At 39.3% G+C, this 23,411-nt stretch overlaps 2 protein-coding genes across 7 annotated transcripts in view; both read right to left on the bottom strand.

The window, feature by feature from the left end:
* Positions 1–336: 336 nt before the first annotated feature.
* On the bottom strand, positions 337–14,626 carry ulk1a (unc-51 like autophagy activating kinase 1a). 4 transcript variants are annotated; one of them, XM_013909896.1, is made up of 27 exons: positions 14,110–14,626; positions 13,908–14,000; positions 13,783–13,824; positions 12,472–12,504; positions 12,317–12,353; positions 10,975–11,148; positions 10,794–10,867; positions 10,597–10,698; positions 9,316–9,374; positions 7,961–8,043; positions 7,821–7,871; positions 7,637–7,725; positions 7,365–7,521; positions 7,193–7,253; positions 7,018–7,107; positions 6,025–6,138; positions 5,795–5,925; positions 5,225–5,319; positions 4,835–4,956; positions 4,477–4,592; positions 4,045–4,170; positions 3,526–3,665; positions 3,237–3,412; positions 3,028–3,146; positions 1,740–1,897; positions 1,480–1,615; positions 337–1,363 (listed from the first exon to the last, which is right to left on the bottom strand). In XM_013909896.1, exons 1-27 carry the CDS (start codon positions 14,197–14,199, stop codon positions 1,308–1,310), a joined length of 2,724 nt encoding a protein of 907 aa, XP_013765350.1. In that variant the 5' UTR covers positions 14,200–14,626; the 3' UTR covers positions 337–1,307. The 4 variants fall into 4 exon arrangements, with proteins under 4 accessions (XP_013765350.1, XP_013765349.1, XP_013765348.1 ...); XM_013909895.1 differs by lacking the exons at positions 13,783–13,824; positions 13,908–14,000; positions 14,110–14,626 and having other exon boundaries at positions 3,526–3,551; positions 3,642–3,665; positions 12,472–12,523; XM_013909894.1 differs by lacking the exons at positions 13,783–13,824; positions 13,908–14,000; positions 14,110–14,626 and having other exon boundaries at positions 4,835–4,953; positions 12,472–12,523.
* A 949-nt stretch (positions 14,627–15,575) lies between these two features.
* Positions 15,576–23,411, bottom strand: part of adgrd1 (adhesion G protein-coupled receptor D1) — a 34,358-nt gene continuing 26,522 nt past the window's right edge. For all 3 annotated transcript variants that reach the window (XM_005729560.1, XM_005729561.1, XM_005729562.1), the window contains exons 16-25: positions 21,549–21,652; positions 21,227–21,338; positions 20,868–21,021; positions 19,644–19,710; positions 18,554–18,620; positions 18,358–18,449; positions 18,109–18,235; positions 17,985–18,026; positions 17,690–17,782; positions 15,576–17,601 (exon numbers count right to left, since the gene is read on the bottom strand). In XM_005729560.1, the coding sequence (XP_005729617.1) occupies positions 17,506–17,601; positions 17,690–17,782; positions 17,985–18,026; positions 18,109–18,235; positions 18,358–18,449; positions 18,554–18,620; positions 19,644–19,710; positions 20,868–21,021; positions 21,227–21,338; positions 21,549–21,652 (954 nt within the window). In that variant the 3' untranslated portion in view covers positions 15,576–17,505. The remainder of the gene's footprint in view (positions 17,602–17,689; positions 17,783–17,984; positions 18,027–18,108; positions 18,236–18,357; positions 18,450–18,553; positions 18,621–19,643; positions 19,711–20,867; positions 21,022–21,226; positions 21,339–21,548; positions 21,653–23,411) is intronic.

Below are 23,411 nucleotides of genomic sequence, written 5' to 3'. Positions count from 1 at the left end.
ATATGCAACGTAAATGATATCCTGGTATTATAAAATGTAATTACGTTTGTTGAATAGTTTGGGTTTTTTTTCTCTTTACTCTAGTGTGTCCTCTGTGTATGTTTGCTCATTATACCACTGAATAAATCTTGGCGGGTAAATAAATAAATAAAGCCTGGATGATTCATACATTCACAGCTTATTAGTTAACAAGAATATTATGTAGTAAAATTGTATACTTTAAGCTAAATCCTGATTATAAAGAAACTATAATTACTTATGGATTTGAATTAAACAGAAGCTTTGATAAAAGTCCACATTTGAGTAAGAACAATGAAATTGATTTCTACTGCAAACTGTCAGCGACTTTATAATAAATATTTATTTTTATCAAACACCATATAACAACTTATCTTGGCAACATTTGACAGGCAGTCTTAAAACAATACAAAAGGCATTTGGTAAACAGACTTCAAACAATTAGTTAAAATCACCTAGTGCCATGCACGGTTTGCAGATGGATTGAATGCAAACATACATCTCCAAATTCAAAATCAGCAAATCTCCAAATGTTTAACACACACAAGAAAAAAAACCAAATATGCATAGATACACACGGAAAAAAAGTCACTTGAAGTACCTCATAGCTGAGTATATCACCCACCCAAGGGAGGGATTTTTGGATCATGTGTAAAACAAATCTCATTCAAATGTCAAAGAATACTTATTGCACTCCACACTATATGGCCATAAGACTGGCAGTCGTAAGGCAGTTCCTGTGTATCAGGTTAGAACATACTTTCAATACATTCATATTCACTCTTCTGTTATAATGCAAAGACAGAAAAAAACAGGCACAGGTTTACAAGTATTGCTACACATTGGCAATATTTGGTCATCTCATTCAAACTCTTCAGAGTCCCGCAGGCTGGTGATTATTCACCAGACACATAACTCAAATGTTTCGAACACAGAAAACCACAAAGTAATCTTTGCTTCAAGTATAAAACACTTGCAATCATTTCTTAATTTAGCTCATCATTCTATGTTCAAAACACACTAACACGTACGGTTTGTAACAAAACAAATACTGAAAACGATGTACCTGATCATAGCTTTTAAACATTCATAACCCAACCTGTTTTTCAAGAACTTCCAGCCTTTTTGAACCTTTACTGTGCATTTACCTTTCAATTACAGATTGGGTGAAGAAATGAGAGGAGCAGATGCTCCAGTGGTCGTTTCCCTTAGGAGAGATCAAAGTGCAGACAGTGATGGCAGATGGATGAGGCAAGATAATGCAGTTGCTATTGATGCAGTCGTGGAGTTCATAAATGCTGCTTTGTGTGCAGAGTTGAGAGCCGCCGCTCAATGCATTGCTTACCTAAAGAGATAAGGGAACAACTCAGTGACCAAATGACAAATGCATGAATACAATGACTAATGTTAGCATTTAAAATTTCTCTGTAATGGGTTGTGTGTCACAGAGCTTCCACGTACATTTTTCTATGCCGTCAATGTCCCCTTGCTCTGTGAGGGTTCGGGACAGACCCTCCATGAGCACAAGGGCTTTATGGTAGCGCTGCACTGATGTGGTGCCATGGTGGAACATCTCATCTAAAGCCGCAGACTTTACCTGAATGGAGGGGGGAAAAAACAAGACACACATGCATATATTTAAAGAGCTAAGATAACGACTGATAGCATATACAGGACAGAGTCAATCTTGGAGTGAATATCCTCCTGTGAAATGAGCTGACCATGTGCACAGTGTGGTTGTAGATGAGCTTCTCTGCTGTGAGTGCATTGAAGTTGTCCATAAGTTTCTGCTTGTTAAGCAAGAAGGTCTGCAGCTGATCGCTGAGGGAGCGACAGTAGGTCACACAGTTCTTGTACAATTCATTCAGCTTTCTGATTACTGCAAAAAAAAAAAAACAACCCAAAAAACGAATTAATACAGGAACATTTTTACTTTCATTAACTGTTAATAAATACACACAGATACACACAATATTTCTGCCTAAGTGGTTGTGCTCCTACAACAGGAGTTTCAAGAATGACTTCAGTTTCTTATAATGTCTTCCTGACTGACAGATTTAGGTGCACTTTGCAGCCAACGTGCATTCTTTCATCTCAGTTTTAGACACCGTTTCCATTCTCCTTTTAGCTTGTATGTGTGTGTGGCAGCAGTAAATACAGAGACCCGTGAGAGCAGAGAAAATGACAGTGAGGCAGGAATATTCAGTCAGGTTTACTTTTTCAGTGGTAGCCACAAATATAGGGCATCCTGAGTAAACGCCACAGACGATATAAAAGATGGATGTAGCCTCCATGACGTCGCCCACTATTTTGTGAAATCTAATTTTAAAGGGTCAGAATGGGCGTTTTCAATGTCACATGGTGGTTTTTGTTACTGGATGTGACAAATGAGGGGTGGATCTGAATGCGAATCTGCAGAGTCATAGGCCAGCATCTTCTCTACATACCCTGCATAACAATCATTTCTGAAACTTAGAACGATAAAAATTCACAAAATGGACTTAACGTTTTACTCGGGACGACCCATGAGAAGTGACTCTGGGTATAAACCCACGATTAAAGTGTTTACAGATGTCAGGGAAGAAGGCAATTTGCTTGCCGATGTCTATAGGAGCGGAAGCCCTTTTGAAATCATAGGGATTGCCCCCTGGTGGCCTTAAAGAGCATGCCAGTGTAAGGCTTTACTTTTCAGACTTAAAGATAAGTCCATCTTACATACTCTTTATGGTAATCACCTAAGTTTGCGCAGTCTGCAAGCAGAGAACTGGTTTTAACTGTGTAACAAAGACAGTCACAGTCTGGAGCTTTGAACCAAATATGTAAAATAATGTTGAAACACTTTGACCTACATGGTCATGTGATTTAAATTATGGGAGGTTCTGGATCATAGTTCAAGTTCCTTTTAAATTAAGTCAAGCTATTCTATTGGTAGCACCATTTCTGAAGAAATTCACACTATGAACGTTTACCTTTACCTTACAAATCTACAGAAGGGAATGTTGGTCTCACCTTGTTTGACTGTAGCAGATGGAAACAGCTCGCCTTTCTTGACATTTTCTTTAGCGCTGCGCAGAGCTGATGACAGAAACTCTTCAGCCTTCATGTACAGCACCAATTGCTCTGCATAGCTGGAACATTACATAGAAGTTTTAAGATTTTCTTTTTTTATTAAACAAAGAGAGCTACTCCACGTGTGGAGAAACTGTAATGCCTCTTACCTCCATTCTCTACTTAGAAGGCTGATCTGATCAGCCACCAAGCTCTGATCCAGGAAGGAAACGTCGGGACTGCTGATGGGCTCGAGCCCTGGGTCCTTAGAGGAAGCCAGTTCCATGACACACTGGACGAAAGCCAAAGTGAAGCGCAAGTCAGTCAGAGCATCGGTGTGAGCCTCCTGTGAAAAGAGCACATAAAATATTCTCAATGTGGAAACCTTTCATGTGGAACCCGCAAATGTAAATTACTGACGGTCCTGGAGTATTCACCACTATCGGCATTTGACTGTACCTCCATTAATGTGTCTTCAGGGAGCTCTGGAGGATGAAAAATCAGGCCGCTGGGTGGAATAACATTCATTGTTTCAGTGTCACTGTGCCTACGGTTTCTTCGTTGAAGATGCCAACCTGAGTTTAAGTAGCTGGGAGTGTCTGTATTTAAAAACAAAAGGCAAAGTTAGCTTAACCACATACAGCTGATACATAATTCATGAATATGTAAATGGATTTAACTGATAACACGTTGTAGCTTTAAAAAAAAAGATGGAAAATATAAACACTTAACAAATGGAAAATGACCTGAAATATTAGTTTTCCTTGGTTAATCACAACAATTTTCTTTTAAAGTTAAGAGTGTCAGTCACGTCCAAACTCAAAAAGCAGCACATTATAATCAGATTAAGCGGTTATATCGTAAGCATGCTGAAATTAAGAGACTTATTTAAACCTTCCTATAAGCAAAACTAAAATGACGTTTCAAAATAAAAGCCCTCAGTAGAAAGTTAGTAGTGAGGGAAGTCAGGACACCTACCTGAGAACCTCCTCATTAACATGGTATCAGGAGGAGAGTTTCCACTGGATGGAGAGCCCATAGAGAAAATCACAGGAACTGGGCTGTCTGAGCACTGGAAAACTCCATGGCAGCCAGCAGGGGGTGCTGTAGGAACAAGTAAGAAGAGTCAGATGGCTGCTACCCCATTGGTAAGGTAGCCTAGATGAACTGAAGTAAAGTAATGCAGTGGTCATGGTGACTAAATTAGATACTTCACAAAGGTCTCTTTGTGCCTACTGCATGTACCAAACATGTGTCACCTTCCCCTACATGTGCGGTGATTTTGTAAAACCTTCTTCTGCATCACTTTAAGTCAGTGGTTTTATGAATGGACTCGTTCGTACTGAAAACAGACGCTGTCCCTTTAGAAGTCATTTGACTGGTTTTACTTTTAGCATGTTGCACTGATACCTGTTATCTCCATGCTTTTCTCACTGCTGAGGCTCTCGTCTTTCTCTTCTTCAAAGAGCGGAGCTCCGAGGGCCGCCTTCAGTAGCATGTCAGATAACCTTCCCGTGCTCACTGATCTGCACATGTAATATATCCACAGACACCCTTGTGAGCATTTAATAATTAATCAACCAGCATATGTTTGACTGTGTGTTATCTCTTAGTAGCAGGCTCCCATAATCTTAATTAGACTTGCAATATTAGCTTGTAATTTTCCAGAATGCTAAAATATTGTCAAAAATTCATGATTTAACCATTTCTTTCTTTCTTTATTTCAACCATTTATAACAACAGTGTGGAAGTATTACACTGCTCATACCTTTTAAAAGGGCCCTTTTTAATTGCTGCTTTACGGCTGAGGTTGGCCTGGGAAGTGGGGCCAAGGGATTGCAGGTTTGGGACTGTCCTGGTTCTGTTTGGCATTCTTGGCTGAACCTGCTGCTGAAAAGGAAATTGAACTGTTGAAACATCTTTCCCTCTGTGCCCATTTATATCTTCTATTATCCGCTGACACCATAGGAAGTGTAAAAATTTGCTGTTTTAAAGAGATGTGGAAGGAAATCACCCGGTTTTTGCAGTGTGTGCATTGCAAAACAATTTCTAATGTCACAGAAAGAATGGCAGAGTAGAGTGGATGACTTAATATTAACTATAAAATGTTTATTATTATTAAGTCAACACTGTGTCTGTATGGCATGTTAAAGCTGACCTTGGGCCTGTCCTGCATGTCAGGAGAAGCAGCGAGGAGCCCAGTTCTTGTGCTGAGTGGGAGAGTCTGCTCTGACGTCTTTGGGCTTGTTCCCACTGGAGAACAGAAAATTATACATATAAAACAACTGTTTTAAAGAACACATGATATTTGTAGACACATTCGTTGACTGTAGGAGTTTAGAATAAAAAACACAGATGAGTGAGAGCAAAAGGAGCTACAGAGAAAATAAAATACTGACAGTTTACCTCAAAACAAATTTAAAAATCCACAAAAAAAATGTTTGTGTGAGATGGTGAAATTGAGAGTGTGTGTATTGCTGTTGGAAGGTTACAGTGGAATAGGTCTGCTTAACAAAAGCCCCTTTCAGACATTAAAAAAAGGCCACATAAACATCGGTCTCTGATAATAATTAACTATTTTTTTAACCTTCTTCTGTGTGCATTTCCAATGTCCAGTCAACTGTGTATATGAAAGTTGACTGGGATCAATTTAAAATTATGTATTTGTGTATGACACATACAGATGAATGCCTTCATAGGTAATACAGAAGCCAACTGATCTAGTTACCTGGCGGGGAAGACTGTTTAGGTTGGCTCCCTCCAGAGTTGAAGGTAAAGACTGGACTGGGAGATCCACATTCTTCATACTGTGGTGGGCTTTCACTGCTGCTGGGACTGCTGGGACAGTATAATGTGACCCTGAATGAGATGAGACATTGTTAGACAAAGGAAACAGAGAACGCATAAGAGTAAGACTCTGAGGTGGGGTTGGTGCACAGATAAGATGGATGGACATGCCTGGTGGAGCCATGAGAGCCGACACACTGCATACGCTGGTAGTTTTGGATCTGAGTTGGGACGGGAATGGGAACAGACGGGCTGAAGTTACTGCCAAGTGTTTCAGCTGGTTTGCTGCGTGGTTAAAAGGGGAAACACAGAAGAGTGGGCAGCTGATTTTATAAAGCAGTTATAAACAGCAGTGGAACTAGTCTGTCAAACGAAATAAAGTCTGTTCCTTCCAACATATGTTCCAAGTATTTAATTCCTTTGCAACTCCAATCTGGAAAGTTTATCATATTATTGTTTTGTCACATGTCCGGATTGTTCCAGATAGGTGTACGTTTGCATGGGATTAATGAAGACTGTCATTTTTAGAAACTCCCACCATGCTGTCAGAGAAGAGCTGATGTTGATGCTTTTAAAGCATTCATGTCGTTTGATGTTTGAGCTGATAAATGGTAGGTCTGAAATTTCTAGGTTATTACATAGTGCCTGTTCTACATCTATCCAAGGTTCATCTAAGAGGGTATGTTTAAAACATCTAGAGATGAACTGAAGCCTGTGGGCTAAAAAATAGTGATTAAAGTTAGGCAGATCTAATCCTCCTTTATCCTTGGTCCTTTGTAGTGTTTTTAAGCTGATACGTGGGGGTTTATCTTTCCAAAAGAATTTAGAAATATACGAGTCTAGAGATCTGAACCAATCTTGTGATGGCTTATTTGGGATCATTGAAAATAAATAGTTTATTTTTGGCAAGACCATCATTTTTATAGCGGCGACCCTTCCCATGAGTGATATGGGTAAAGATTTCCATCTAGCCAGGTTGCCTTCTACTGTCTTTAAAAGTGGGATGTGGTTTAATTTTAGTTCTATAACATGTTCTATATACCGTGAATATAAATACTGTTTGATCTAGCTGCACGTTCAATTTAATTATCCATATCGGACCTCTTTTATCCTCCACGAGCTGAACTCTAAAATTGGCTTTCTGACAGTCTGGCTTTCTCTTACCTAACAGGCTTGGGGGGAGAGCGCAGCATAGGAGAGCGTGGGGGTGTCTTTCCAGTGAGTCCAGCGCCCCTTTCGGCCAGTGGTGAGCTCCTATACAAACACATTTAAAAATTAAATAAAAGAATAAAACTTAACTGAACCCATACAGTGTTCAGGCCATGAAGTGAACACTCACCCATGGTCTTTAAGGGAACTTTCTGGGGGTGACCCAACATTTACTTCACATATATGTTCACCTGTAAAGCAGCACAACAGGAGCAGTCAGTCTTTTTGTGCTAATGTCAAAAAAATAATGCACTAAAACATCCTGATAAATCCGATGTGCTCCTGATGCTCAGAGGTCTTACTGGGAAACTGGGCAGGCACCAAGACATAATCTTCTGTGAGAGATTGGATATATCTACCATCTTGATTAGCTGTTTCTTTCTGCAGGAAGCCAGGCTTGTCCTGCACAGGGGTGTAAGGCAGCTTGGGCTGAGGTTGGTGCATCTCTCCATCGGAATGCTGACAGAGTGAAGATAAAACACAGATGTAACGAAAACTAATATTAATTATGGATTTCACAGTATGACCAATTGGTTTCAGGTCACTTCACTTCATGAGAAAACTTTGTGCATACTTGAGGCGAGGCCAGCTGAGATGTGGAGGAGCTGCTAGAGGAGCTGCCGGAGCCAGAACTGGGGTAGGAGTGCACGGGGACTGATGAGCCTGTGACAAAAAATAGAGTAAAGCACTTGTGTTACGACCTCAGCTATAACGGCGTCACTGATACTAAGCTGTCCTCACAACAACGCGACACTTACATTTCTTTGTTGATGAGCTTGTTTCCAAAAAGGGATGGTTAAAAAATTCCTCTGAAAAAGAAAAGATAAAGACATAAGAAAAACACTTTGAATTCAATTATTAAATCATGTTTTTTACTAATAAAAAGGGGCAGACTTACCAAAGCTGATCCGATCTTTATGATTCCTCTGTAGAAGCCCCAACAGCAGGTGTTTTAGGTTATCAGAGGTCTCCTTTGGGATGCTGGCAAAATACAACAGCTTTCTATTAAAACTTGCATGTGTAAGAACACAGGAGAACAACTTGTTAAAGGTTATCACTATTTAATCATTCTAATCATTTTAATTACAAAATAAGATGTAGGGAGAGGAGAAAGTATGGGACCATTATTATGTAGCTTTTTACACTGTATTATAGCCTTTATTTAGATCATGCTAATATTTTGACTTCATGTTCAAGTTTGTTCACTGAGTTATTTTGTGGATATTTATGGCTTTAAGAAACAGACTGCTTCAGACGTTCCATACTGTGAACTCTAAAATATGAAATCTTAATCTAATTTATTGCTTCAGTACAAGACCTTGAGGTGTCATGACACTCCAGGCAGTCAGCCATAGTGTATGTGTTTATGTAAGTGCTGACCTACAGTATGTGGGTAGTATGGAAAGCAATAGCCATACAGACCAGTAGCTGGCACTTTAGGGCAGGATATATATAGAGCCAAAGGAAAACTACAAACTATTCCCTCACACACACACACACACACAGGCAGAGCCTTTCTCATCTCCCGGCTTAATCACTGAAAAAGATAAGCATGGCTCCAAGCCACACACAGGCAGGCAAAGTACACCATGAAAGCAGTGGGCAAACAATCCATAAATCCCTCTGAACACTTTCCAAGTCCAAATTCTGAACATCAGAGAAGCTGTGTTCAAAACGACTGCAAATAGCCATGAGGCCTAGCTGCAAAGGCCTCTGTAATCACTGATAACAAAGCCGAGGCAGAATTGTTTATAGAGAATTAAATCCTTCACAGGAAGAAGGATTTCTCTATATTTCCACACTGTTGTTTGTAACTCTAAAATATGAATTGTGTGAGAGTTGCTGATGGAGAATGTTGTTGATGATCGTTCCCGTCAGGTGTCCGGATGGGTTCTTCCACAACAGCACTATTCTTAGAAGTGTTGTGCGACTTATTTACTCAGAGCTAATTATATATGTGTGTGCATGTGTCCAAATATACATCAAACATCATTCACATTATCAGCATCCAGGGTAGATTTCTTAGTAATGCCAGTTTATGTCGCTTTTTTCTACCATCTTCCTCTGTTTGTTATGCATGTTGCTTTGTTCCAGGCTCATCTTTAAATGTTTTCAACTCAGTCTTTTTTTTCCATTTGGGGAAACAATTAAGTTTTGTAATGTTTTGCATTGGTGCTAGAAATATATACCTGCAGGGTAATGTCTAAAAATGTTCGGGGCTGGAGTGCTTGGGTGAAAGCTGTTCGTACTCACTTGGGGAACAGGTTCCTGTTACTTTCATAGAAGAGACGAAGCTCATGTGGTGTGCTGGCCTGTATACAAAAGACACAGAGACGAGAGTAAGACTTGGAGATGACCACCCACAGACTATAACAATGCAAATGAATGAGTCTGGACTTTACAAACAAGCATTTGAATAACCGATCTTCTGGCCCAAAGCTTTACGAATGTAAATTTTGATCTCTCTCCACTGCTTTTTTCTCTTCTCCATCCCCTCACCCCATAACCCAAGCCTAGGTCTGCTGGAGGTCTCTTGACATCATAATGGAGTTCTTTCTTCCCACTGTCACCAAGCAGTTGCTGATAAAGGATTGTCTGATTTTTGTGGTTTTTCTTTCTAATACTGTGAGGTCTTTGTCTTATAAAATAAAGCACCTTCAGGTGACTGTTGTCGTTATTTGTCACTATATAAAAGCATTTGAACTGAATGAACTGTTGTGTAATGGTCCATATAGCCCAAGCATAAACACAATCAGGTTTCCAGAAAGGCGAAAGTGTAATGAATGCTTGCCAGCTAAACCAAATAAACATCACTCTCAGAGACATCAGCAGCAGCGCCTCACCTTTCGCTAACCTTTGGACTTAACTCACTGACCTGCCAGGCAGAAATAAAAGGCAACCTTCCCTCTCATTGCTAGAGGAAATAAACTGCAATATAAATAACCTCAAGAGATGTAACGGACAAAAGGGCCAAACACAATGTTTTTCTGTCTACACGGGGACAGAAGGGGCAACTTTAGCACAAAATACTCAACCAACGAGAAGGTAAAACTATTGGCATGTGTCTATATATGTGTGAATCACAGCTGAGGCAGCTTGCAAATAACAGTGCAACAGTGGCATCTGAGCAGACACGTGAAGAGGGGAAAGTAATAGCTGGGGTTGTGAAACAGCATTTACTCTGGGTTCACAGAAATGGCTCACAGTAATTTCCAGCTGCCTCTCTCATCATCCCATCTTAGGTAAACAAGGCTCATTTCTAACAAGGCGCTCCAACGTTTTCCAGCTAACAACACAGAAGATGTGGAAAAGTATCACCCAGCAGGCAGTGTCGCGAATCATGTTTTTCCATTTTTAATGTTATGAACAAGATGCATCATGTTACACTTTGACATCAGTTAGTTTGTCCTTTGTGTGAACTGAGGCAAAAAATTTCATGACTGCTTGTGATTATGCAAGGGACCTTAGCAAGTCTTCGTTAGTATTGGTTCACATGGGTTTTTTTCGGGGTTTTTTTTTTTAAGTGCTACTCACATAAAATGGTGCTTTTCCAGTCAGCGACTGGTACACGATGGTACCGATGCTCCACAGATCAGCTTTGGCATTATAGTTCCTGGACATGATGACCTCGGGAGCCTGTGGCCGAAAAAACATCCCAAAACAGCTTAGAGGCACGGTTCCATCACACCTGCTTGGCACAGGATACCAGAGTGAACTACTTTAATGCTTACCATATACATGGGAGAGCCACACAGCGTGGCTGCCATGGTGTTTGTCTGGAGATGACGCGCAAACCCAAAGTCAGCTGGAGGGTGAGAGAAACAGGTGACAGTGTTTTCCTTTTAAATCTATATGAACACATTTTTATTTTACATTTAGACCATCTAATGCAATGCTGGTGTAAGTCATTACCTAACTTAAAGGTGGTATTGATGGAACTGGACCTGCGCCCCTCTGGATGGCAGAGCAAAATGTTCTGGGGTTTGAGGTCTCTGTGGACGATGCCTTTGCTATGTAGGACCTTCATGGCCCGTGATATCTGCTGCAGGAATACATGGATGGTGTCTTCACTCAGAGTGCCTTTAGCTGTCGATACAGAAAGAAAAAAAGAAATTCAGCCTGATGAAAGATTTATTATGCTGGATAAAAAGAAAATGCATTAGCTTACTTATGTGAGACTTTTTTTTTTTTAAAGCTCAAAATATGAAAATACACTAGGAAAGCAAAGCCAAGCATAGAAATGCTGCAGCTACCAGCAGATATCTGGAGGAATATCTGACATGTACATACTGTTTGGACTGCGATATGAATATATACTTTGTTTGCTATCACATGTTCACCGTAACTTATTTATGGTGTAACGTGTCAGCGTCAATGCTGCTATGCCTCACGGAGGAAGATTTTATTCATAATGCCTCAATTAGAAATTAAAGTCAAGGCTGTCTGACACACTAGCTCCCCCCACAAATTCCACCACCACCACCTACTGCTGCACCAAACACCCCCCTCCCTCGCAGTGCATCAGCACCCCATAGCCGTCTTGTTTTCCACCAGAGGACAGAGCATAAGGGAGTGACAGATGGGTGAGGTCATGTGGGAGCAGCGAGAACGTTGCCAAATGTGCCCGAGTGCTGCGCTGCAAATAGCTGTATGTGTCTCCTTGGCAGAGACACAGAATTGGCAGCTCTAGCCTTTAAGGACCGCTGGCACTGGGGCCGTATTAGACCGACACTCCACACCAGCGGGGCAAACCTAGCCCCAGGAAAAATTAACTCCATGTGTCATCATTATTTGAAACACGGCTTGAAACTTGAAGTAGGGGAATTTCTAAGTGAGAGAAGTTTTATTTAATGTTGTACTGTAAAAAAAAAGAAGAAAAAAGGTGGGGGTTTATTTTTAGGCTGCTCATTTTGCTCTGTTTTTTCGCGCTGTAGGCAAACACTGGAGAGAAACTTTAGGTCAACAGGTTTTTATCTAGGTTAAGTACTTGGTAGTATTCATGATAATTCACAGAATGAACTTTAAACCTGACTTCTTAGGTCACACTGCCCTGTTAGAATCCTATTAGTCCCTCAAAACACTACAAAAAAGCTGAGCTAAGCCCCTTAAAAGCCAGACCAGTACGACATGTTAACAAGCACCCCAATGCAATGGAAAGATAAGGTGTGAATGTCCTGTTTTTCTTTTGTGCTTTTGCAAAAACTGTGCAGCACAGATTCTGAGCTTTAAGCCATTTGTTTTGCAGCAAACTTACAATGAAGATACTCTGCCAGGTCACCTCCATTGCAATACTGAAAAGACAAGAAAGACAAGCGTCAGCTCGGCTGACAATGCTGCCCAAGTAGAGGATGAGATTTGCATTTTCCCATGAAAACAAGACCAACCATTAGCATTTCAAACACAACTCACCTCCATAACAAGATACACGCATCCCCCAGTCTCCTGTTAATACAAGCAGATAATATGCAAATCATTCACAATGAAGCTACATGCAGTATTATTAAGCACTGGCTACATGATAGCTAAAAAAAAAACAGAGCTGAAGTTTGAGTCAGTAAAGTCACAAATATTTAAACTGCTTAAATACAACACTGGCATTGTAAACATTGGATTAGAAGTTCAGGCTATTCAGTGTTGCAATAGCCACAATGAGTTACATCAGCTGATTTGTAAGACTCTTTTGGCCCATCAGCAGCAGCTTCTAGAAACTCATCTTTGATGCAGGGAAACCCGATCCTGTCAATACCACTGAAAAAGCTAACGAGGTAATATGAAGTGGAGCGAGAGATGTTCAGCGAGCCAGGTCCATTTGACTGTAATGGGAAGTAACAAGTGGGAAATCAAGTTGCGTCTTGCTTTTATTACACCAGGTTAAAGCTGATGAGCTCTCTGTGTGCCGTACTGAAACCTTAGAACTGTTTACCACTCGCACTATTGCATAAAATACCTCAAGGCTATTATGGTGCAATGTGGCTTTCAGTTTTAAAACCTCATTACACTACAGGAAAAATACAGGACTAAAATTATATATATATATATATATATATAAAACCACCATTACCAACAACAACCACAGAGAAGAGCCATAATAAAGCTAGTGGTGGTGTAATGTGTCTGGTTATAACAGATACCAGGGGTTTAGATTGCACAGATGCCAGGTAAATTACACACATTAATGCCTGCGTAAGCTTCTGCCATCACCCCTGAAATCTCCCGGTGTAACCTGCAGTCATTTTTCTTGTGTGTGGGTGTTTCTCAGGTTGTGTGTTTTATAAGCCATTGTCTCACTGGCTGCAGTCTGCCATCTGTCAGAAATAGATCACCTCACCCATGTCTGCCTGCCTGGCTATCAGAGTGTCAGTAAGTTGAGAAGAGGAAAGCGCACACTCAGGTAAATTAATGTTCTCTGCTAGAGTCATCTGCTAAGCTAAAAGCCTTTTGGGTTCTAGCAGTTAGCCCCAGAAGCAAATCCAAAATTTAGCGCTATACATCACAAGTGAACATCAATCACGCGGTTACTTTTATGCATTTTATATAATAATTTATTTGTGATGGAGGAACCTTAAAACTTTCAGATCAAGCTCTGGGCTTGGCTGTGTAACTGGTTGCCAGTGTTTCAGCAACATTTGCATCATGTGGCAGCAAAGTCAACAGTACAGCATGTCTGTGTGTTTTGTTGTGCATGTGCTGTGAAGAAGAGGATGGGGGGAGCAACCTTACCTGATAGTCAAGTAGTCGAACAATGTTCTCATGTTTCAGCTCCTAGCAGAGGTGTGGGGAAAAAACATATTTGTCAAAGGTATTCTTGGAGACATGCCACAGCACCATCTTAAATAAATACATACCTTTAATATTTTGATTTCTTTGGCAAGCAAACACTGAGACTTGCCAAGGTTTTTCTTGTTTATGCACTTCACGGCAACTTCCCAATCACGTTTCTTGGAAGGTAAACAAAGGGAGTACATAAGCACAACAACAACAACAACACAACCTATTCATCTCCAGAGATCCACATAAATCAAAATTAACATCAGATATGAAAGTTACCTCTTTATGTCTGCCTTTGAACACAACTGCAAATGCGCCATGACCAATCAGGTCTTTCCTGCTGAACTCAAACTTCCCAATAGACTCCATGGATATTACAAAAATGTGTTAAAATATCCGATAGTGTTTAAGTGGTTGATTTTCCAAATGAAACAAACGCGCGGTCCCACGGCAGTTTTCTCCTGCTAGCAAATCCCATACCACTGATGAAAAACACCGTCATGGCACGAAGCAAGCTTTGTGTTCATAGCAAATGTCGATAAAAAAACATAAAAAAGTTTCGACAAGCAAAAAAAGTTGAAATAACCTCGTCGTAAACAGTATGTAAACAAAATATTAGCAGCACACTGTGCTTATTTAACGAGGTTAACTAGTCCATGTCGCTTTGCTAGAACCGGTAAACGTTCAAATGACCGCTCAACACAGTTAGTGTCCACACGACTATGTTTAAACTTTGTTGTATTCCTCCTCACCTTTCTACCAATCTACCCAGGGGTTATTCATGTCTTTTGGTGAGCATGCGCAAACAGGCAGGCAGCTGTTTCATGGTGTCGCCTTCAGGGACAACTCGTAAAGTCCGCCACTTCGCATTGGTAGCTTGTTTCAGGGTTTGGGGCTACTTATCTTAAAATTTAAAAGTTTGGTATCACATACTTTTTACTTACTAGCGAAAACGTCTGGGGAAATAACTTTTAAAAACTCACGTAGATATTTAATAATTAAAAACGTAGAAATTAGGTTGAATAATAACATGTCAACTTAACTCTGAGAAACTTTTTTTTCAATTGAAGAAACAAGCTTCAACACAGTTCTTCATTACTTGCTGTATTTTAATTACAGAAAATAAAAATCAAATACTAATGTTATGCTGTGGAGGACTACTAGAGTAGAGACATAAATAGCATTCTGTTACAATAAAATCCACTGCATTTAACCTCACTTAGTGAGATAAACTCAATCTTTCCTCCCCCAACTAATATGCATTCATTATCACAAAGGCTCTTGGCCTCCCGCGATTAAACCCAACCCCACGGCCCAGTGCCCACAGGGGGTTAAGCTCTTTAAGCTCTGTAATTAGCAGTTCAGTTGTTAACAAATGGTAAATGGCCATCACGCATTCAAATGAAGAGTTTCTCTGCTAATATTTTCTCTATGGCCACACAAAGCAATAGCAAAAAAACAACAACCAATTTCTTGAATTTAAACAGGATTTGGTCATAGCAAAGTTCAGTGTTAGTTCAGTGAAATTTAAATCAACATGTATCTTTATCTGAACTTAAAATAAGGTTTCAGCAGTGTGATTTAATCAAATCAAGTATGTATCTTCAGTCACTCTTTAATACATTTAAAAAAGCAATAGTGTTTAGCAGTTTTTCTTGTACTTTTGTGAAATGCAGTTTTTGTCTGACAGAAAATCATTCTTGCCAAAAATGAATTTTATAAGAGTGTAAATAACAAAACTGTCCCATAAGTCATATAAATATGTTTTTATAATGCTGAAAATCATTTATTTAAGTACACACTGATTTCTTATACTAAAAGGTTTTTAATAAAGATAACCGAAAGCTCAAACCATAGTACCGTAAGACAACAAACATCAAAGATCACAAACATGCTTGGGAGTTCTGAAATATTTCATTTTAAATCTGTGACTTACAGTAAATCCTATTCTAGGAAACTTATTGATGTCTCAGTGTAAGATCGATGATGTTTTAAATAATGTGATCTCCCCTAATTCTCACAGTATAGTAAGAAAAAAAAAAGCAATAACCTTATCCAGTCCCTCTGTTATAGAAGAAATAGCAACAGACGAGGCTAAACACGAAATCAAAACTTCACAGAACGGTGTTCGATACACAACTAGTCTTCATTATTCCATGAAAAAAATAATATATGGCAGCTTACTAAGATGTGAGGTACTGCAACTGTGCCAGTCAATTCATTTTATTCATTTTAAACAGTAACAGACACACAAATTTAACATAAGAACATACTGATTGTTGAGCTGTGACACTTTGCAGAAGACAAGATAAAGATAAATTCAGATTCACAAAATAAATAAATACGTTATAAGATTCTAATCCACTTTTACATCATCCATGGTTATTATGCCGTTATTGTGTTGTGCCATCACCAGAACTGAATTAAAACTGTGTTTATCATGTGAATATAAAAAAGGTTTCACCTAGATAAAATTTACAATGTGTCCCTTATGATGATGAATTCTGTTGCCTGTTGGTCAAACCACTTTGTCATAGTTTTTAAAACATAAATATAACACTAAGTTAAAGGAAAACAGAAACTTTCCTTGGTCTTTTTCTATCCGATGGCATGGTTTTGTTTTTTACTCAGCTATATCTTGAAAATACTTAGCCTATTACTGCGTTTCATTGGATGTAATTGCACTATTTTATCATGTGAGACAGCTTAGGCTATGATAAGCACGTCCCTGTGATTCAAATAAACAGGTTGACATTTTGGAAGATAAGCTCGTTTGCTTTCTTGCCAAGAGTTACATAAAAAGATTAGACACCACTGCTCTTGAGTCTACAGCTAAACAGCAGCAAACTAGTCTGGCAGAGCACAGATTCGTCAGAAAGACGGATGCCGCTAATCTGGCACATGACTGTAAAGCTACAGCTTGTTATTTTTACATCTGTTTTTGTACATATTTAACAAATGAGCCTCATTAGTGGTGTCTGGTAGGTGAATTTCGTCTCCTTTGTCCAAGCTAGCTAGCTTCCCGTTTTTTGTGCTAAGCTATGCTAGCTAGCTAGTAGGTGGAGATAACTTTGTGGAGTTGTAGAAAAAATAAGTACAACCAACAGAGATTCTGAAATTTTTGAAAACAACATTCGATGCCCAGAGATAATGTTAATATTTTCAATTATTTCTTTCTTTCTTGTCATAAAAAATATTAATAAATGTTACTCTTTGAGTGCGAACAGTAAGTACACCCTTGGCATCAAAAATAACTTCCTTTTTTCATTCTACATATGTACTAAACATACATAAAAGCTGTGCCATCTAACCCTAGCTCCCCTATCTACAGTACAGTATGCAGGTAGACAAGCTGACATGCTACACTACAGAGTTTCATCATCAGGCCTCGAGCTACGCTCATGGATCTTTCTAATAACTTCACAGATCCTTCTTTCTCCTTCTGGTTTTCTTTTTGGGAACGCGGCATGTTATTTTGAGTGGATAGTAAGGCACAGTCCTAAGAATCTGTTTGTCTTTAAAGATGAAGCTATCGCGTAGCTACAAAACACCTCTTTTGGTGACATTTTTAACTTAAGCAGACCACTGTCCAATTCATTACATAATAACGTGGGAGGACACTCTGGGGGCTTCAGACTGCTCTCCCACCACAGGCGGAAATAGTGATGTGGGGTTCTACACGGCAGAGAGGTCAATGCGGTTGGCTGAGTTGGTGCTCTTGTCCCATGTGTTCATCTTGGTGGGAGTTACACCCTCCTTGTGTCCATTCATCTATAAAACAACAAAAACAGAGAGAAAGTCAGACTCAAGCAGCCATTTTTGCTTTATCTGTTCTTTTCCCCCCATGATCAGGACTCACTATGTCAGAGTTGAAGGGCTTCACATTAATGTTTCGGATGGAGCTGCTGGTAAGAGACCAGACCTTGGTTTTGTGTTTGAAAGCAGCTCTGACCTACAGTAAGAAGTAAATCCATCACAAACACTGAGAAATATGAGGCAAAGTATGCTGTGCATTCATCACAAGTTAGAAGTTGTTACAGCAGAGAACTTTGTCCCCCTTCTTGCTATTTAGACTAAATATCTAATAACATATACATAATATGAAATTCTAGTTGTTTGTGTGTGGGGAAGTGAAAACATATTCAGCATTATACCTCAGAGTTGAGAAGACAGTGAAATAAGAAGACAAAGAACCCCTAAAGGAGAGAAAAGAATTTATACATAGTTTTAGAAATAGCGTTACAAAATCTAACATTGATCATATCGTAAAGAACCTACTTGTAATGAGTTGAAAACTGCAAATATATAAAGGAATGGCAAAGACTGTGTGTTGACCACGAGAACACCAAAGATCCAGGAAATGCCAAGTATAGGCAGAAGCACAGCTACTGCCTTTATGGTCAGCCTGGAGACAATCCAAGAGATAATATGGTTATGTTATGAATTTTTATTCAAATATCAGCATTTGATAATAATACAAGAATTAGCCTGATTATGTAAAAAAACAATAAACAAAAAACCCCTCACTTGACTGCATTGGCGTCTCCATGAACCTTGTAATTCTCTCCGCTGATTCGAGATATGATCCTGGTCACGGATATCAGAATGCCAATGTTTACCTGAAACAAAGCCGTGTTTGAACAGAAAACAGACTTTTTGTAAATTAGGTGACAAATTGTGACTCGTGTAAAACAACAAAAGGAAACTTTTGCAAATTTCTCACCACAATCACAAAAAGAGCCGGTGCCACAAATGCCCAGATGGCTCCGTTCTGCAGTGACAGCCAGCAGCTGAAATAAACAGATGAGACAGTGTTCAAAAAGATCGAAGATAAAAACAAGATCATCCAATGGAAGAAATGTTGAAAGGCTTTTACTGACGATTATTTGATAATCACATTCCAACCCCAAAAGATTTTTAGTCAGTGTTTATGTAGTCTATGCATGTATAACTGTATAACAATGTTTTCTAGTAGATCCAGGATGATGACAAATACCACAACAAGAAACCAACACTACTGTATATCATATAAAAAGAGAGCATTTATACACATAACATGTAGGCCAAAATGTATCTTTAATATGACTTTAGAGCCACTTTGCTCTAAATAAGTAAACAACTCATGGTCTCTCACAGTAATCCTTACTAAAGAGGAATCCACAGTTCACAAGTAAAAGGTTGGCTCTATTTTAACATGCCCACGATGCTTTTTGTCACCACTAAAAAGGACAAACTTTTTTTTTTTTGCCATCCACAATGTCTCAAAATTTCACGTTTGGTATATCAGAATTTTGATGACCAACTCGCAATAATTTTGAATTGAAAATTTTGATCTTTTTTCTTTCTTTTATACCGTTCTCTGTGACTTGCTGTTCAATTATACAAAAAAACAACAACAAAAAAGTGTAAAACTTTATCTGACCTTAATATAAAGTTTCAACAATGTGATTCAATCAAATTAAGTAAGTATTTTAGTGTAGTAGGCATTTTAACATGCACTGGAATTTCTCTGTTTTTCGAATGTTTTTCACGGAAAAGCCAGCTGAAAACTTCAGTATTCTCTGCCCACAGTAAATTATGCATCCGAGCTGAGGATACCTCCTTCATTTAGACTTGTGGATTGTTTTCCCTCAGAACAAAAAGGAAATAATGTTGCAATGCAAACATGGAGCAACACACTGGTAACCAAATGCTTTTAAATAACAATTTTTGTTTGCAATTTCTTGCACACAGGTGATGTCACTATTATGCAACTGCAAAGAGCCTTAATGGAGTAAAGTACATTTCCCCAAAGATTTCTTTTTTATACTTACTTATCAACTTTTCCATAACTGTCAAGTGCTGATGTCATGGACACGACACAGATCAAGAACGGAGAACCTGGTCCAAAAAAACAAACAAACACATATTCAGTAATAGCAGCACCATAGACACCTATTTCCTCCATACACTCCTCAAATGGGGGTTGCGTACAGTACCTACACATAGAATAGCATGACAGCTTTATTATAGTATGCTGTATATTTTAGTTTGTGGTAATTATAGTATATAAAACACATATTTGTTACAGTTTACATGTTCTCACTGTACCTTACTGTACATTATGTTAGATAAATGCCATAGAAATGCCTACAAATATAAATGTTTCGTTTTAAATCCAACGGTGATTGCTCGCAGAGTTTTTTTCCCTTCCCATTTCCTTTCTTTGCCTTGTTGTCAAAGCTCCACAGGATAAACTTCATTGCAAACACTTTGGAACTGTGCACCGTGCAGGCCTGTATAAACTCCCTGTAGAGGTTTTTATTTCTCCGCGGTGCTGCTAATTGCTTGTTTCCTTGAAAACAAGTCCTTAGATTTCACTGCTTTGATCTCTTGGCCTCTGAGGTCCAAAGGTTTTGAGGACACTATGCTGGGAGGAATTTTTTACTTAGAGTGAGGAAATGAAGGATGAAGTAGCTGAAAGCCTTTATCACAGCGTAACAGAGAAATAATTCTTTATAAAAGCATGTATTTACTTTCTTTTGATAACAACTGTACTTGAAGCTGACAGGGAAGAAGTCTCAAGTGAGTAATGTGCAGTAAAAAAAAAACACAAAATGAAAAAAATACTCTAGCCAGAAGAAAGGAAGTAATTAAAAAAAGCCGACGTTTTTCCACAAATGGGTTCAACATGTAAGAGAGGCGTTCCCCAGCAGCCAGAGATGGGACACGTATGTTCCAGATTTGTTTTTTCTGTCCATCACACTCGAGCTCACAAAAATGATGAGACCTAAAAGATAGACTGGAATGTAGTGAACCTTAAAGTTGATTTATTCAACACTGCTACAGCTGTTTTTATTATATTTGACAAAGAAAGATCAATTTTAAGGAAATCATCTTTAGATGAGGTCGCCCAGGGTAGAGGCAGGGCTTTGGATCAGATTTGTGACAATAAAATAAGATGATGTAAGGACAGAAATGAGGAAAATATTACTGAATAGTTATCCTTTTTAAATACATATTTTCAAAAAAAAAAAAAAGAAGCAAGACAGACCCACCCCAGCCAATGCCATAGTAGTAGAAGTGTTTGCTGTCTTCAGAGCCGAACACCTTGACCACCATACTGTACAGGTGAAGGCCCTCCACCAACATCCAGGCAAAAGCACTCAGAAAGAAGAAGTGTAGCAGGACAGCCATAACCTTACATGGCAGCTGGGAAAAGATCAAAACTGTCTCTTTTAATGTGTATTTTTTTCTTAAACCCTCATTTTTATACTGCTTTCTATGCTTCTCATCATTTTCAACATAATGTATTTCTATCCTTGTCATAGTAACAGCTGTAAAACCATTAAAACCACTGCCACTCCTGTCATCATTATGCTGCAATCATCAAGCAGTCACTGTGCCGTGTACGTACCGTGCCAGGGTCAAAGCGAGCGCTGATCAGCAGTAAGATCTCTGCCACCAGGATGGCGAAGGAGAGGTTGGCGTGGATGTGGTAGCGCTGGTTACGGATGGTACTCACTGACCTGAAAAGAAGCAAAAGGAAAAATACTTAACTACAGTATAACTTCATAGACTACTATGGTAATAAAAAAGGCTTTGTTGCATTTAAACATTCCAGATTCTGACATCCGACTCATCACACTACATGTCTTTGGCCACATATGAAGGAGAAAAAAAAGGTAATTCCACTGAGTTCTTGTAAATTTACTTACTGTTTAAAAAGTAATACTTACGATAAGACTGCAAAGGTGACCAGAGTGATGGCAAGGCAGAAGATGGAAATAGAGCAGCCAACGTAACCGATGGTTGATAGTGCCACCTTGTGGCCAGTAGAAATCTGTGGAGAGAGGCATTGTCAGCATCAGATCTGACAACACAGCACATGGAGTGTTGGTACATGTGCCATCCCACATACATCCAAATCTAGTGCATCCTTTTTCAACAAAGGGAGTCTCTAGAGTTTATTACTGTGAACACAAGACTAACAAACACCATTAGTACTTCCACAAGTGGGCACAATATCATAGCCTCAAAAAGTTATTTATAACCTCTCATGTCAAATAGGATAGCACAGATGTTGCAATTAAAATGATTCTTGATCACAAAACTATATATTCTGCTTTTGTTTACATGTTTTGTTCACAAGTTTTTGAGGTAATGTCCTCTTAAAGCCATTGCAAAAGATTAAACACCGATTTTTATATTTTGAGCAAAAGCAAAAATGTTTATAATCGACGCAGTGTGCGTCCAGCCCAGTGTGTTGATGTTGTTTTGGATTCCAGGCTATTTTGAGTGTTTGGGTTTAATTTTCCATTAACTGTCTACTCATGTGCCTTGTCATTACAAGAGCAGAGGAGTCTCAGCCATCCAGAACTGGGATACGTGAGATGTTCCCTTGCAACTGAGGGATGAGGCAGCCCACTAATTAGAGACTTGCTAAGGGAAAGCATAGCATCAAATAGACTCGTGTGCCATAAATCCAGCACTGGGGCACTTAAGCTGCAATAAGAAGTCTGCTTTTTATTCACAGACGCGGACTAAAGCTTTCTTGGCTGCTGCCTCAAAGCACACTGTGCGCTGTCTATCTTGACAGATAGAAACTCCAACAAACAAACGACCACCTATCAGTAAGCACTTGGCGACAGTGGGAAGGAAAAACTCCCTTTTTACAGGAAGAAACCTGCAGCAGGCTCAGGGAGGGAATGCCATCTGCCGTGACCGGAGGGGAGGAAGTTAGGACAACCCATTCCTGTCTTGCTCATGGCAGCACATCTCTACCAGGCATACACACCACCTTCAGAATAAAAGTGATAATCAGCGGCTGCTGTCTGATGCACATATCCCTCTAAACCAAATCAGATCTTCATCTTTATGGTTTTGATCACCATCCATCCATCCATCCGTGGTTTTTGGGTGAGACAATGAAGGATAAAATAACACACATCATACACAACCCAGCAATTTATACAGAAGTGCCAGCCTGTCTGTCCTCTGTGGAGTCTTATAGGCCTTCCACGTGTAGCAGAGCTAGAAGCCGAAGAAGTAAAACTAGAAAGTGAACCAGAGAAAAATCCTTCACACAGAAAAAAACAGGAACAGAAACTCAACGAAGGTAATATTAACTAAGGATTAAAAACTCAGAAACAGCGCAAAATCGTGGAACCCTGACAACAATGAAACAAATTGAGTCTGAGCTAACGTAACAGCAATCTTGACCTCAGTCTTAAAACATTTTTTTTGTTTTTTTTATATCTACTACTATCCTCTAGAGCTTGATGTCAGTCCTGCTTCACCCACTCATTCCATCCATCCAACACTGATACAACAAAATGCGGCCGCAAGAGTAATCGGACAGTTTCAGTTGTGCTAAATTTAAAAACCAGAGAGAAATTACAGCGCGGTGTGAGCGTGAGAAGAGAAAAGGAGCGTTCGTCTCCCGTTCCCTGAAATGTTCCAAATCGTTTTGAAACGCAGAGAGCTGAGGTGTAATTTGGGCTGCAATTTCTGGATTTGGTACACGTATTTATTTTGCAGCGAGCGCCATAAAAACAATGATCAATCTTGCTTTTGCAAAACTGAAAGGCATAATTTAAAAT

The sequence above is a fragment of the Pundamilia nyererei genome, unplaced genomic scaffold (genome assembly GCF_000239375.1).
Source record: "Pundamilia nyererei isolate P.nyererei 1_Seehausen unplaced genomic scaffold, PunNye1.0 scaffold00033, whole genome shotgun sequence".
NCBI classification, from domain to species: domain Eukaryota; kingdom Metazoa; phylum Chordata; class Actinopteri; order Cichliformes; family Cichlidae; genus Pundamilia; species Pundamilia nyererei.
Note: the sequence above shows the minus strand (reverse complement) of the source record. Positions and strands in the feature narration are given on the sequence as shown.

Excerpts from the sequence above, each read along its gene's own strand:
- ulk1a (XM_013909896.1), bottom strand. The coding sequence starts at position 14,199 with ATGGAGTCTATTGGGAAGTTTGAGTTCAGCAGGAAAGACCTGATTGGT. Across the intron at positions 7,726-7,820 it reads AAGCTCATCAACAAAGAAAT|GCTCATCAGTCCCCGTGCAC; the intron begins GTAAGTGTCGCG and ends TTTTTGTCACAG. Across the intron at positions 7,254-7,364 it reads GGTGCCTGCCCAGTTTCCCA|GTGAACATATATGTGAAGTA; the intron begins GTAAGACCTCTG and ends GCTGCTTTACAG.